Source organism: Dendrobates tinctorius, unplaced genomic scaffold, assembly GCF_039654945.1.
Source record: "Dendrobates tinctorius isolate UK_male_01 unplaced genomic scaffold, ASM3965494v1 ptg000070l, whole genome shotgun sequence".
Lineage (NCBI taxonomy): Eukaryota > Metazoa > Chordata > Amphibia > Anura > Dendrobatidae > Dendrobates > Dendrobates tinctorius.
In genome coordinates, this window is record NW_027361738.1 from 50,223,169 (window position 1) to 50,239,128 (window position 15,960).

Consider the following 15,960-nt stretch of genomic DNA (forward strand, 5'->3'; position numbering starts at 1 on the left):
GAGGATAGCGGATTTTTTGGACGCCTTAGCCACTGCTGCATCCAGTTTCGGGGCTTTATCCCATTTATTCACCACAGGGTCCTCAAAGGGATATCGCCGTTTAAAGGCTGGTGGTAGGGAGCCTTTTCTTTCAGGTTTCCTCCATTCCCTGTTAATCAAATTTTGGACCTTGTCGTTTAACGGGAACGACTTACGTTTCCTGGGGTCTAAACCCCCGAACATTAGGTGCTGTGCAGACGGTTCAGGTTTGTTGTCCGTTATCCCCATGGTAGCCCTGACCACCTTGACTAGTCTGTCCACTTGTTCCAGACCTAGGCAGAAACGACTGGCGTCTTCCTCTGAATAGGACGCAGACACAGAGGTGGAGGGCTCTGAGGAGTCTTCATTCCCTCTAGGGTCAGCTGAAGAGCTTGACCCTGAAAAACTCGCCCTCTTTCTCTTCCTAGACGACTCCTTCTGGGGTACGGATTTTAGGGCTTTAACCTCTGTCCTGATTATTTCCCTTAGACTTGTAGCGAAGTCAGGGGTTTCTTCCGCCACCTATAGGAGGGGGACAGAATAAGGAAGTCTGCCTGTAAAAAATTTTTTTCTCAGGGACTACGCCCCCCCCCTTTTTTTTTTTTTTTTTTTTACCGTCTGCATGACTGGCACAGACTTTTAGGGTAGGCATCCAGCAAGGGGCGTTTGCAAAGGGCGCATTCCCTGTTTTTTGCCTTGTCAGTGCATTTCTTTCCCTATAGGAGGAAAACATAAGGGGGACACTGCATCAGGGTACATTCACGAAGATCTCTCACCCTGAGCAGAAGGCGTAAATGCCGGATCACGGGGGGGGGGGGGGGGGGGATTTGCTGGATCCTTCGGCCTGGAGGAACTTCTATGGCCAGATTGTCCAGTTCGTGTCTTCTTTTGCTGGGAGCTGGTTTGGGACCTCTCTGAGGTACGTTCCTGCTCTTTGTCCAGCTGGGGCACGGGAGCTTCCTGCTCGTCCATCCTGCATCTGAGCTGAAGCCGCTCGTCAGTGCCTCTGTGCCCTTTTTCTTCCCCCCCGGTAATCCGGGTTCACAGGTGATGTGGCCAGGGGCTGATTTTTGCCCCCCTTCCCCGGCGTCCCTTTCTCTGCGTGCCCGCCCCCACCGCTCTGCCTGCGCCGGCGACGCACGGAGAGAGAAGAAACCGCCGGCACCCGACTTCCGGCCCCGCCGCGTCACTTCCGCTCAGGGCGCAGGCGAGGAAGCGCAGGCCGCCGGCAAGGAAGCGCAGGCCGCCAGCATCACCGGCCCCGCCCCCGTGCAACATCACTTCCGGTCCGGGCGCGCGCGAGGACGCGCAGACCAACAGCGCCATGGTGGCGCCCGACACACAGCGCCCCCCCCGGACGCCACCGAGGCGCAGCCCCACGCCCCCGCCCGCGATTCGAGGGTGAGGGGAACCGCACTGGCCAGAACCAGGACCGGGATCAGGGGAGGAGAGGCCATACTTACCTGCCGATGCGCCGGCCCAGGAGACGGGCATCCGCCGGACCCCGCTCCCACCTCCCCCGCACACTGACGTGGAACCCTGCGCGGGCCACCGTGGCGCTTTCAGGGGACTCTGCACTGCCCGAGGTAGGAGACCCCCCCGCTACCTGAGTAGGACTGGCCTGGGGATTTCCTCATCCATGATGGCATGATCTGTAGGGAATCCTGTCCTCCAGGAACAGGAAACCAACTGATGCGTGGGAGAGGTGCCGCCCTTATGTATCTGTAGGATTTCCTGTTCCTAGAGGGCAGGTCCCCTCTCTCAGGTGGTGCTGTCATGGACGACCAAATAAATGTAAAATAAATAAATAAATCATTAGACAGAGGCCTCGTAATAAATTTGCAGCACTTTTGCTCACAAGTGCAAATATACGTCTCCTAAGATTTTTTTTACATTTATGCCAGACTAGATTAAGGCCTGATGCTATCGCATCGGGAGGATAGTGACACACCTCTTGCCATGTTAACCCTCAACACACACACCTCTCACCTTTCACCATCTCCACTCACTCTTTCACTCCACATACGACCCTTTCTCTCACTCCATCTCTCATACTCACGCCGTCATCGCCGCTGCTCCATGATCCCCGACATCCTCTTCCGCCGGCGCCATCCTGGATCCAGACGTCGTCCACGCCGGCGACATGTTCTTGCGGCGACGCTATCTTGAGTATCGCGAAATCCAGCGATACTGAAGATGGTGTCGCCGCAAGAACATGTCGCCGGCGTGGACGTCGGGATCCAAAATGGCATCGGCGAAATCTCGCGAGATTTCGCAGACGCCATTTTGGATCCCGACGTCGTCCACGCCAGCGACATATTCTTGCGGCGACGCCATCTTGAGTGTCGCAGGATTTCGCCGATCCAAGATGGCGTCGCCGCAAGAACATGTCGCCGGCGTGGACAACGTCTGGAACCAGGATGGCGCCGGCGGAAGAAGATGCCGGGGATCGTGGAGCAGCGGCGATGACGGCGTGAGTATGAGAGACGGAGTGAGAGAAAGGGTCGTATGTGGAGTGAAAGAGTGAGTGGAGATGGTGAAAGGTGAGAGGAGTGTGTGTTGAGGAGTGGTGTGTTGAGGGTTAACATGGCAAGAGGTGTGCTGTGACGTCACCAGTTACAACTGGACGGAAGTTGTTACAACCCGGAAGCTGCTTAGCGCATTTATTATTATAGATTCTTGTGTAGTTTAGAATTAATCAGGAGGCGGGTGAACAACACCCTTACACCAAGCTCCCATTTTGTAAAAATTGCCAAGGGTGGAGGAAAAACAAAATTTGTGCAAATGATTGCACAAAGCAAACGTGCCAAAATGTGCAATTTCTTCTGCCAGAAAATGATCAATTACTGTAAATCTCCCCAGTGTACAGAACCTTATTTCCTGACACTGAGGATCAGAGCGCGCTTCTAGTGCACCCAGTAACTTTTCTATTTGGTCATTTTATAGTTTATGGAGTATATACCGTATTTTTCGGATTATAAGACGCACTTTTGTTCCCCCAAATTTTGGGGGAAAGTGGGGGGGGACGTCTTATGATCCGAATCTGTGTACTGTAGATGAGAGGGGGGGGGTCGGCTCTGGCATGGTGTCAGGTGGCTGGGGTGGGCTGGCTGAGGGCTGCAGAGACGACGGGTGGTCACGTGCTCCCGCTCATTGTCAGCACCCGCTGTCCATCACCACGGTGCTGAAGCTGCACCGAGTTGGTAGACAGGGGAGCAGCGCATATTGCATGTGCCTGCACAAAGAATTGACATGCTGCGGATTGTAACCCGCAGCTGAGACGCGCGGAAAAATTCGCAGCATGTGCACTGCGTTTTTTTTTCCATAGGAAATAAAGGTACTGTACAACGCAGCAGAATCTGCTGCGGACCCGCAGGGCCAAATCCGCTGCGGATCCACAGCAGAATCTGCAGCGTGTGCACATACCCTAACAAAAAAAAATAAAAAATCTTCATTCATATGAGTTATCACTTATCACATTATTACCTGAAAATAATGCTTGACCTTTTCTTGAAGGAACATGGGATTTTCTTTAAGACACTGTCTGAATTTCTTTACTTTCTCTCCAATTTGTAACAAGTCAACAGGATCTCCATCGTGATTCCAACAGGATGCGATGTACTAGAAGAAGGGAACGGATCAACATACAGGACTGTGTAACATATAGGGCGGGGGTTACTGAAGATGAGGGTGGCACATCAATATATTTGTTTCTGTTGTACATAATGATGATAGGCTTCATGTCCCACAGATTAGGTAATAAATAGTCAAACCTACTGAGGCTAATGCAAGGCCAAAGCTTGTAGACTGATGCTTCATCTGAATCTCCACCTTGTGGAGAATGGCTTCAATTCTCTCTGGCTCAATCCCCTTCCTGTAGTAAAAAGAAAAATCTCATCATAAAACCAATTTTTCCTGGTGTTTGAATGGTCAGCATTCTCACATCTCAGTTATTGATGACAGATCATAACATGGCTCTAATTTTTTTCTAATATTGGGCAGTGGAAAATACCAGAGAGGGCAGAGTATCACCACAAAACTCTTCCTTTTATCTAATGGAAGAAAGTGAGAAACCAGTGTTCCCCTCACACCGCAGAGTCAGCGTACCCCAGGTGATGTCCCCCTCACACCGCAGAGTCAGCGTACCCCAGGTGATGTCCCCCTCACACCGCAGAGTCAGCGTACCCCAGGTGATGTCCCCCTCACACCGCAGAGTCAGCGTACCCCAGGTGATGTCCCCCTCACACGGCAGAGTCCACGTACCCCAGATGATGAGAAACTGGGTCTGAGCAGAAAAAGTAAATTAATGTGCATGCAAAATGTAATTGCATATGAACACATGACGTGTACACAGAGGGAAAAAAAAAAAAAAAAAAAAAAAAACACCACAAAACAAATATCCTGGATATTTGTTTTGTTTTCTCTGTGTAAAGGTCATGTGTTCATATGCAATTACATTTTGCATGCACATTAATTTACTTTTTTTGCCCAGACCCAGTTTCTCATTTGTTTCATTGTGCATTCTGTGCATATAAGGGTGTGACCGCCCTGTTTCTGAGTTGGAAAATCCATCCTGTCTGGCCTATACTATTACTGGTGGTTCAGTCCCTCTGTCCTTGTTAACATTTACGTCACTTGACAAGTGGAAAGGTTTTAAATACAAGAGCTAGGACTGTCCCACAAGGGTTGCCTTGACGTGGCGGGATGGCTTCTACATTATTTTGATCAAAATTATGTTAACTAAATACCCTTATTATTACTACCTTCATGCAATTTTTGCAATATATTTTTTATTTTTTATTCCAGGATATTTGTTTTGTACCCCAGATGATGTCCCCTCACACTGCAGAGTCCACGTACCCCAGATGATGGCCCCTCACACTGCAGAGTCCACGTACCCCAGATGATGCCCCCTCACACTGCAGAGTCAGCGTACCCCAGGTAATGTCCCCCTCACACCGCAGAGTCAGCGTACCCCAGGTAATGTCCCCCTCACACCGCAGAGTCAGCGTACCCCAGGTAATGTCCCCCTCACACCGCAGAGTCAGCGCACCCCAGGTAATGTCCCCCTCACACCGCAGAGTCAGCGCACCCCAGGTGATGTCCCCCTCACACCGCAGAGTCAGCATACCCCAGGTGATGTTCCCCTCACACCGCAGAGTCAGCATACCCCAGGTGATGTCCTCTCACACCACAGAGTCTCAGCATATCCCAGGTGATGTCCCCTCACACTGCAGAGTCAGCATACCCCAGGTGATGTCCCCTCACACTGCAGAGTCAGCATACCCCAGGTGATGTCCCCCCTCACACCGCAGAGTCAGCGTACCCCAGGTGATGTTCCCCTCACACCGCCGAGTCAGCGTACCCCAGGTGATGTTCCCCTCACACCGCCGAGTCAGCGTACCCCAGGTGATGTTCCCCTCACACCGCAGAGTCAATGTACGCCAGATGATGTCCCCTCACACTGCAGAGTCCACGTACCCCAGATGATGCCCCCTCACAATGCAGATTAAGCGTACCCTAGGTGATGTCCCCTCACACCGCAGAGTCTCAGCGTACCCCAGGTGATGTCCCCTCACACCGCAGAGTCAGCATACCCCAGGTGATGTCCCCTCACACTGCAGAGTCAGCATACCCCAGGTGATGTTCCCCTCACACCGCAGAGTCAGCATACCCCAGGTGATGTTCCCCTCACACCGCAGAGTCAGCATACCCCAGGTGATGTCCTCTCACACCACAGAGTCTCAGCAGATCCCAGGTGATGTACCCTCACACTGCAGAGTCAGCATACCCCAGGTGATGTTCCCCTCACACCGCCGAGTCAGCGTACCCCAGGTGATGTCCCCCTCACACCGCAGAGTCAGCGTACCCCAGGTGATGTTCCCCTCACACCGCAGAGTCAGCATACCCCAGGTGATGTTCCCCTCACACCGCAGAGTCAATGTACCCCAGATGATGTCCCCTCACACTGCAGAGTCCACGTACCCCAGATGATGTCCCCTCACACTGCAGAGTCCACGTACCCCAGATGATGTCCCCTCACACTGCAGAGTCCACGTACCCCAGATGATGCCCCCTCACAATGCAGATTCAGCGTACCCTAGGTGATGTCCCCTCACACCGCAGAGTCAGCATACCCCAGGTGATGTCCCCTCACACTGCAGAGTCAGCATACCCCAGGTGATGTCCCCTCACACCACAGAGTCTCAGCAGATCCCAGGTGATGTCCCCTCACACTGCAGAGTCAGCATACCCCAGGTGATGTTCCCCTCACACCGCCGAGTCAGCGTACCACAGGTGATGTCTCCTCACACTGCAGTCAGCATATCCCAGGGGATGTCTCCTCTCACTGCAGAGTCAGCATACCCCATGTGATGTCCCCTCAGGAAGTGGGGAGAGCATCTCATCGGCGCGCACACCGGAGCAGAAATCGCCTGTGCAGAAGATCCCCGAATACAGTGCCCATAGAAGGATGAGGTATGCATTTCTGAGGGAGTGCAAGGCGCAAGCACGGGATTCAGGGGCCATAACTGACATACATGGGAGTAGGGTAGTATTGTAATGAGGAGAGGAAGCAGGGATTTCTTCCTGGCACTGGAAGAAATCATTACCATAAAGGAAAGAATATAAGATTTATCTCTAACAAGAACATTAATATGAGGCATACAGGTAGGACTAGTGTAACATTTCTATTATCTGTATGCCCATATTAATAGGTCATAAATGTCTCAGGGGGTGACAGATTCCCATTAACAATTCCCTTTTTAGTGTCATACTTACTCAGCCACCTCATGAATAGTTTTACTTATGATCTCTTTCACGGACTGGACATCATCAGTTTTTATTCCCTGTAATCCTATGCTGAAGAAGGTATCCCGGGTGCAATTGTTAAACCTAATATTAAAGACAAAAAAAAAAAAAAAAAAAATTTATATATATATATATATATATATATATATATATATATATATATATATATATATATATATATATATACATATACACACACACACATATACATCTCCTAAATGACACCAATAATAACTACAGAACGCCATGCAATAACCATACCCTCTCACAGCTTCATTGATAGAAAAATAAAAGTTAAGAATATCAAAGTGCCAACACAAACCAACTATTTTTAATAAAGTTCTGAATTTTTTAATTACAATTATGCAAAGTAAAAAATTATGGGAAAAGAGTTGCCTTACCCGCAATCAGGAGAGAAATATGTCCCAAGTTTGGCTTCTATTAAGGCTTTGTAGAAAGGAGAATTTGGTCCATCAGACAACAAAGCGGATAAAAGGCTCAAAGTAAATGCTTCAAATGAGTCTGTAATACTAGAGATAGAACAGATTGTAACAGTCTTTGCAACAATATTATTATAGCGCCATTTATTCCATGATGCTTTACATGTAAGGAGGGGTATACATAATACATACAAGTACAGTAATCTTAAACGATACAAGTCACGACTGGTACAGGGGGAGAGAGGACACTGCCCGCGAGGGCTCAATATATATTCCAGCTTTCTGGTGAAGATTAGTAAGTAAGTTTGTGACAGAGATCACGTACACACTGCTATAGGGGAAATGCGTGTACGTAAGATAGTTATAGATGATATTGTGTAATGTAAGAAATTCTAATGATGCCTAATAGATTGCAGGGGGGTGAGCCCTGGATAATAAATTCTTGGATAATTAAACACCATTCAAATAGAAGAATAAAATCTGCAGAAAAGCATTACTTACTCTGATAAAAGGAAGCTCACGCTGACCATCGTCTGTTTAGCCGGGTCAGGTGCAAATGGGTCCAAGCCGCAAGAGATATGATATTCTCTCTGCAAATTACATAAAAAAAAAAAAAATCATTTACCGTAATTTATCAACTGGACATTTTTTTTGTCCAAATACTGGAGAAAAAAAAAAAAAAAAAAAAAAAAAAAACAACAGACAACTGCCATTGGATATATTCAACCCTCTGAGATTGAAAATATAAGCAACAACAAGAACACAAGATCAGCCATTGCTCCATCCAAACTCCTCCTCGCCACAGTCATGCCGCTAGGGTGGGAGAATGGATTTAAATTTTTTTTTTGATATATGTACATTATTCTTTTAAATTTCCCACCGATTTTACTCTTGGATAGCTCGGACTGATATAGGCAGTTACATTAATAACAGAAGTATATCGAAGTCAAGACTCAAGACGAAAAGAACACCAAATACATATGGCGAGAAATGCAGATACATGCAAAAAGATATATTTACCCTGCAACCTCACAACTGGAAGCTGTATGGAAGGAAATCAGGACACCATTTCAATCTAAATGTACATTAAAGGGGTTGTTCTGGAGCCCCTAAGTTAGGACATCAATATCAGATTGTGGGGGATACGACAGACAGAATTTGCTACTGATGAGCTGTTGCCAGTGCAGGGGACAGTAAACAATGAATAGAGGGAGGAACAAGCGCCACACACTGCAGTCGCCGTTCTCAGGTTCTGTAATGCAAGCTCCTATTGAAGTGAATGGAAGCAGAGCCCAAATATAGCCATACAGTCACTACACCGCTGTTCCAGCTCCAGCCACTATTTACATCCGTTCACAGAACCAGCTCACAGTTAACCGACCTCCATCAAACAGATATTAATCACCTCTCGTGTATCAAAGTCGGGGACAACCCCTTTAAGCAGATTTATAGTAGCAACAAAAACAGGATTTTTGGGTTGCTTACCGTAAAATCTGTTTCTCGGAGCCTTCATTGGGGGACACAGAGACCATGGGTGTATGCTGCTGCCACTAGGAGGCTGACACTATGCACAAAAAAAGGTTAGCTCCTCCTCCGCAGTATACACCCCACCAACCGGCAGGAATTTCCTCAGTTAGTGAGAAAGCAGTAGGAGAAGTAACAGAATAGATTGAAACAGGACAGACAACTCAACTGTACATAACCAACAACATAAGAACAGGAGTTGTAGAACATGGGAGGGTGCTGTGTCCCCCAATGAAGGCTCCGAGAAACAGATTTTACGGTAAGCAACCCAAAAATCCTGTTTTCTCGTTCGCCTTATTGGGGGACACAGAGACCATGGGACGTCCCAAAGCAGTCCCTGGGGTGGGAAGCAAACTTCCATCAGGCCAGTGGACTCACCACCGCTGCCTGCAGGAGCCTTCTACCTAGGCTGGCCTCCGCCGAAGCGTAGGTGTGGACCTTCTAGTATGTCACAAACGTGTGAACAGATGACCAGGTTGCAGCTTTGCAAAGTTGCAGCACGGAAGCTCTGTGGCGCACCGCCCAGGAGGCACCCACTGCCCGGGTAGAGTGAGCTCTAATTCCCTGAGGGGCCACTCGATGCTTGATCCGGTAGGCCTCCAAAATTGCCGACCTGATCCAGCGAGCAATAGTAGCTTTGGAGGCCGGCTGACCTTTCCGCGCCCCATCTGGAATGATGAAAAGAGAGTCTGACTTCCTCAAACGAGTCGTTCTAGCTAGGTAGACCTTCTTTGCCCTGACCAAGTCCAGCTTGTTCAAGGAGCGCTCCTGAGGGTGAGTTGGACCCGGAAAAGAGGACAGGAGAACAATATCCTCATCCAGGTGGAAAGTGGTCACCACCTTAGGAAGGAAAGAAGGCGGAGTCCGTAGAACTACCTTGTCCTGGTGGAGCACCAAGAAAGGGGAACGACAAGAAATGGCCGCCAATTGCGACACGTGCCGGATGGAGGTGACGGCTACTAGGAAGGCTACTTTCCATGAAAGGAGAGATAGGGAAACTTCCCTGAGAGGTTCAAAGGGAGGACCTTGCAGAACCACGAGAACCAGATTAAGATCCAATGGATGTACGGGCGCACGGTAGGAGGAGCCGCATGAGCCACTCCCTGAAGGAAGGTCTTGACCTGAGGACGGGAGGCCAATGTCTTCTGGAACAAAATGGATAGCGCCGAGACTTGACCTTTTAAAGAGCTGAGGGCAAAGCCCGCATCAAGGCCTGCCTGAAGAAACGCCAGGACAGAAGGGGGAGAAAATGACATGGGCAGAATGTTATTGGCCTCACACCAAGTGAAATAGGCTTTCTGGCCCAGATCATGGTATGAATAACCTGATCGTTTCAAAACCTTGGTCTCAATAGCCACGCCGTCAAATTGAGCGGCCAAGAATTGAGGTGGCAAATCGGGCCCTGAGACAGCAGATCTGCCCTGTCTGGAACCTTCCAGGAGGCGTCCGCGAGAAGGTTGACGATGTCCGCGAACCAAGACCTTCTGGGCCAATTCGGGGCGATGAGGATGACTGGACTTCATTCTGCTTTGATTTTCTTCAACAGCTTGGGAAGAAGGGGAAGGGGGAGGGAACAGGTAGGGGAGCTCGAACTAAGACCAAGGAATGGTCACAGCATCGGCGCCCCTGGCAAGAGGATCTCGAGCCCTGGATACAAACTGTGGGACTTTCCTGTTGAGGCGAGACGCCAGCAGGTCAACGTCCGGAGTTCCCGAACGACGGCAAAGCTGATGAAATACATCCGGATATAAGGACCACTCTCCCGCCGCGGGACCCCCGCGGCTGAGAAAATCGGCGGCCCAGTTGTCCATGCCGGGAATGTGCACCGCAGATATTGTTGGAACTGAAACCTCTGCCGAGTGAAGAATTTTGGACACTTCCGCTAGGGCTGAGGCACTCCGTGTCCCCCCCTGGGCCCCTGGTGGTTGATATCTGCCACCGCTGTGTCAGTCTGTCTGAATACGGATTGGCAGGCCCCTGAGAAGTCTCTCCCAGTGAACGAGAGACAGATAGATCGCCCGTATCTCGACGACGTTGATCGGCAGAGCTGTCTCTAGTCGACCACCGTCCCTGAACAGTGTGATTGCGAAATATTGCCCCCCCAGCCGAGGAGGCTGGCATCCGTTGTCACAATCTGCCAGTGAATGAGAAGGAATGACCATCCTAGGGCAATGAGAGGTGACGTCCGCCACCAAATGAGGGACTGCCTGACCTGGTATGAAAGGCGAATTGGACGATCCAGGGAAAAAACAGACCTGTTCCACCGAGACAGGATGGCCTGTTGGAGGGGTCTGGAGTGAAATTGAGCAAAGGGAATCGCTTCTGTCAACGCCACCATCCTTCCTAGAACTTTCATGGTTGTCCGGAGAGATGGAAGTCGTGTGGTCTGCAGCGATCGTACATCTCGCTGCAGAGAAACTATCTTCTCCTCTGGGAGAAAAACCCTCGATCGACAAGTGTCGAACAATAGGACCAGAAACACCAGACGTTGTGTCGGAACAAGGCAGGACTTCTTTTTGTTGACGAGCCACCCAAAATTGGACAGGGTGTAGAGGACGATGGTAAGATTTTGGCGAGCCTGGTGAAAAGACGGAGCTTTGATCAGAATGTCGTTGAGGTACGGAAAAAGAACGAGACCTCTCATCCTCAACAAGGCCATCAACGCCGCCATGATCTTTGTAAAAACTCTGGGTGCGGTGGCGAGACCGAAACGGCAGTGCAACGAACTGGTAGTGGTCCTGGTGAAATCGCAAAACGCAGGAATCTCTGATGCCCCGGAAAGATGGGAACATGTAGATAGGCATCTTGAATGTCTATTGAACACATGAACTCCTGCGCCTCCATGGAAGCGATTACCGACCGAAGAGACTCCATCCTGAAATGACGTAATCGGACCCTCTTGTTCAGTAACTTGAGATCCAGGATGGGACGAACTGCACCATCTTTTTTCCACACTACAAACAGGTTTGAATAAAACCCTGTGAAACGTTCTGATTCGGGAGCGGGCAAAATCACCCTGGAACTGAGGAGAGAGGTGATGGATGCGAAGAAACCCGGACTAAGGCAGGGTCTTTTGGAAGGACTCGAAGAAACGATCTCGGGGACGAGAAACAAACTATCTTGTATCCTGGGGATACAACTTCCCTGACCCAAGCGTCCTCTACTGAGGCAAGCCAGACGTCTCTGTAGAAAAGGAGTTGACCGTCCAGTTGGGAAGGACCCTCGGGACTTCCTTGATAGTCATGCTGATGTGGACAGACCAGATCTGAACCTGGAGGATCTGCCCTGGGATGAGTGAGATCGCCAGGAGGGAGTGGGTCTGAAGGAGACCTTCTTTCTATCCTGGCGTGCCTGAGGCCTCTGTTGGTAGACCGAAAGGGCTGAAACTGACGCCTTAGCGGAGGCCTACGAGGCTTGGACTGAGGGAGGAGGGAACTTGTGCCTCCAGTGGTGTCCCTGATAATCTGGTCCAGCTGGGATCCAAAGAGACGCGCTCCCTGAAAAGGCAGATTGGTAAGGGACTTTTTGAAGACAAATCCGCCTGCCAAGCCTTGAGCCAAATTGTACGCCGGATTGTCATCACGTTGCTGGACGCCTGAGCCGCGCAAGATGTGGCATCCAAGGAGGCAGAGAGCAGATAATCCCCTGCATGGGAGATCTGGTTAGCCAGTTCGGCCAATTGCTCCGGTTGGGCTTTATCTAGGATGCCCTTGCGGAGATCCTCCGCCCAAGTAGCTATGGCCTTTGCTACCCAAGATGAAGCAAAGGCTGGGCTTAGCGCCGCCGCAGCCGCTTCGAATACTGCCTTTGCTAGGGATTCTATAATTCTGCCATTAGAATCCTTTAGCGACGCCACACCTGAAATCGGAAGGACCGTGTTGTTAAGATAGTCTGGACACGGGAGCGTCTACAGAGGGGGAAGCCGACCAGTTGTCGGTGAGCTCTTTTGAAAATGGATAGAGCACGCCGAGAAGCTTCCCTCTTTGAAAGCGTCTGGTCGGATTTTCTCTCTCTCCCTGGTAAGGATCTTGCCAAACTCAAGAGTGGGAGGCGAAGACTCTGGATGGTGTTACTGCCCGTCTGAACGAAACCTCCTGATCTGAGCGTTTCGCAGGGGAGTCTGTATTTCGAAGGTGTGGTTAATCGCAGCAATGAGGTTCTGTACCGAAACCTTCATGTCCGTGTCCTGGTCCAAATCCAGCTCTAAAATCTCTTCGGATGACGCATCCGAGAACGCTTCACCTGACTCGGGTGAGGAGGCACGGGAAGGCGACTGCTGGGAAGGACTATGTGGAGAGACCAGGTCAGGAGAGGATTCCGGCCGGAGATCCTGCCTGGGTCTTTTGCGGCTTCTGCTGGCTGGCTCAGATGGAACCCCTTGCGACCTGCTGAACCCTGCAGAAGTGTCCAGGGGCAACTTATCAAGAACGGCCACTAGGGACTGAGACACCCTGGTGAGGTCCGCCACTGATTGTGATAGAGAAGAGGCCTAGCCAGGAAGGGGGGGGGTTCACACTCACGTGGCGCAATAGATGTTTCCTGGACGGCATCGGGCTGAATGGGATTACTGCAGTCTAAACCGAGGGGAGTGGGAAAGTTCTCTGTGCTGGCGGACGGGCACGTTCCGGTTTGGGGTTAGACATAATGAAAGAAAAGAAGAAAGAACCCCGAGGAGATGCCGGAAGGTTGAGGGAAAGAAGGCAGAGGAGGGTGTCAGTCTGCAGTTGCAGAGCTACTCACAGTCCGGTGGCCCGAAAGGCGATGTGCCCAGCTCGTCTGAGATGCAGGGCCGCAGTAGAGGATAACGAGAAACCCCTTTCCACTGCCCGGTGTCTTCAAAGGCGTCCGACTGACAGGCTGCAAAGATGGCGGCAGCCTGAGGTAAAAGGAACGCGCGGTTCAGGAGAGAAGAAGAAGAAGGGCGGAGCTAGCCGCCTGACCCGGTGAGTTGACCGCCCGGTGCCCAGCTACAGACTAGGAGGGTGGGTGGTCCTAGAACGGGCGGGAGAGCAGCCCGCCTATAACAGAGGGTGGGGGGCGTGGCCGCGACGGCCGAGTAGGCCCGAAATGAAGCCGGGGACTAAATTAGTATCGGCGGCCGCCTGTCAGCGCGGGGCGGCGCAGAAGTCCTGCAGCGCTGCCACGGCCACCCAAGAAGAAACCGCCGCCCGAAAAAAGCCCTCAGGATAAGCCCGCATAAGAATGAGGGCGGCGGCGGGGGGGTTAACAAGGCCCACGCCGCAGCCGGGGCCTGGCATGTGGCGCAATAGAAAGTGCGGCGGCTGCCGGGAGGCGCAGGCAGCTGAGGACCCTGCGGCACTGCCCTGTGCCGCTCCGAAGAATCCTCCAGTGGTGTCTTCAATAAAGGTACCTTGTAAATCCAACGCTGTCTGAGTCTATTTTCCCCCGTGTCCGCGCCTCGTCCGACCGACAGGCTCTGGTAGGCGAGTGGGTGGGAGGCAGGGGGCAAGGACCATCCATATAGCTGGCACGCACCTGTGCAAAGCTCCTGGTCCTGCTGCGGAGAGCTGTGAGGATACGGGGTGGCAGTACACGTCGTACTCATAGTCTCTTGTGGGACTACAGATGTGACTATTCACTCTGTATCCCTCCGGGACCCTGAAAAGGAACGACGCACACCGAGGTAGATATGGGTCTATTAAAAGACCCGTGTCCACCTCCTACTGACACTAAGCTAAACTGAGGAAATTCCTGCCGGTTGGTGGGGTGTAAACTGCGGAGGAGGAGCTAACCTTTTTTTGTGCATAGTGTCAGTCTCCTAGTGGCAGCAGCATACACCCATGGTCTCTGTGTCCCCCAATAAGGCGAACAAGAAATTATGCATTTCTAGAAAGAAAACAAAAAACAAGAACCCACCGCACTACTCCATCTCTGCTGTAGAGGAACCTCAGTCTGGGGATCAATGCGCTCAAACCTGCTCAATGCATCTTCATGAATCTGTTTTAAGTGTTGCTCCAATGGAAGATTACCATAAGTAAAAAACCTGGAGAGAAAAAGCAAATGCACATCTGTATTACTGGATAGCATGGCAGGGTACAAATCCCAGCAAGGACAACATCTGAAAGGAGTTTGTATGTTCTCCCCGTGTTTGCGTGGGTTTCATCCGGGTTCTCCGGTTTCCTCTAACATTCCAAAGACATCCTGATAGGGAATTTAGATTGTGAGCCCCAGCGGGGACAGAGATGATAATGTACGTAAAGTGCTGTGGAATTAATGGCGCTATATAAGTGAGTAAAATAAAAAATTTGCCTAAGACACTGCCAACATTACATTTAATCATTAATTTATAATGGAAAACCCTCTCCACTGCTACAGCCATAATTAGTACAAAATATTTTCTTCCAATTATTCTGTATTAAATCTTGAGACAAAAATAAACCTCGAAGTATAAAAATCTATAATAAAATGATAACGTCAAGGCTTATAGGTAATCTGTCAGCCCGTTATTGCAGCCCCATTTCAGAGCATGTTGAAGGGGTAGAGACCCTGATTCCAGCAATGTATCACTTACTGGGCTGCTTGCTGTCATTTTGATAAAATCACATTTTAATCTGCTGCAGATCTAGCAGTGCTCTGAATTTTGAGCTCTGTATTCACCCACACCAATGATTAGTAGTTTTCTGCCTGTACACAGTGCACCAAGAAAGCTGTCAATCATTGGTGGAGCGGGGTTATACAAAGCTCATGAATATGCTTGACTTTTGGCAGAAGGTTTACTAGTCCTCTAGTGATAATATCCTGCTGTTAAAATGGGATTTTATCAAAACTACACTAAGCAGCCCAGCAAGTGATACATTGCCGGCATCAGGGTCTCTGTCTCCACATTATGCTGCTCTCAGATTAGAGTGGGAATAACCTGGCGACAAAAATTCCAATTCAATAAACCTCTTAAAGCAGCTTTCTCCAAAAAGAAAAAAAAAGATGGCAAACCCCAATTTGGGTTACACACTGACACAGGAATTAAGTTGTTTGAGCCTCTATAGTACCTGGCATTGCTTGGGTGATAGTGAGTGGCATGGAACTGCTTCAGCTGGGCCCAGGTGAGATCTGGGATGTCCAAGGGTTCTCCGCCAGATACGACAGAGTATGTGTGGTCCGGCAGAAGCTTATTCTGAAGTTGCTGTGCAAATATGCGCTCATTATCTGT

At 50.2% G+C, this 15,960-nt stretch overlaps 1 protein-coding gene across 1 annotated transcript in view; it reads right to left on the reverse strand.

The window, feature by feature from the left end:
- PITRM1 (pitrilysin metallopeptidase 1) overlaps positions 1-15,960 on the reverse strand; it is a 100,686-nt gene that overhangs the window by 57,068 nt on the left and 27,658 nt on the right. The window contains exons 7-13 of the mRNA XM_073581644.1: positions 15,800-15,960; positions 14,670-14,796; positions 7,770-7,858; positions 7,230-7,358; positions 6,799-6,912; positions 3,796-3,892; positions 3,505-3,639 (exon numbers count right to left, since the gene is read on the reverse strand). Coding sequence (XP_073437745.1) covers positions 3,505-3,639; positions 3,796-3,892; positions 6,799-6,912; positions 7,230-7,358; positions 7,770-7,858; positions 14,670-14,796; positions 15,800-15,960 — 852 coding nt within the window. The remainder of the gene's footprint in view (positions 1-3,504; positions 3,640-3,795; positions 3,893-6,798; positions 6,913-7,229; positions 7,359-7,769; positions 7,859-14,669; positions 14,797-15,799) is intronic.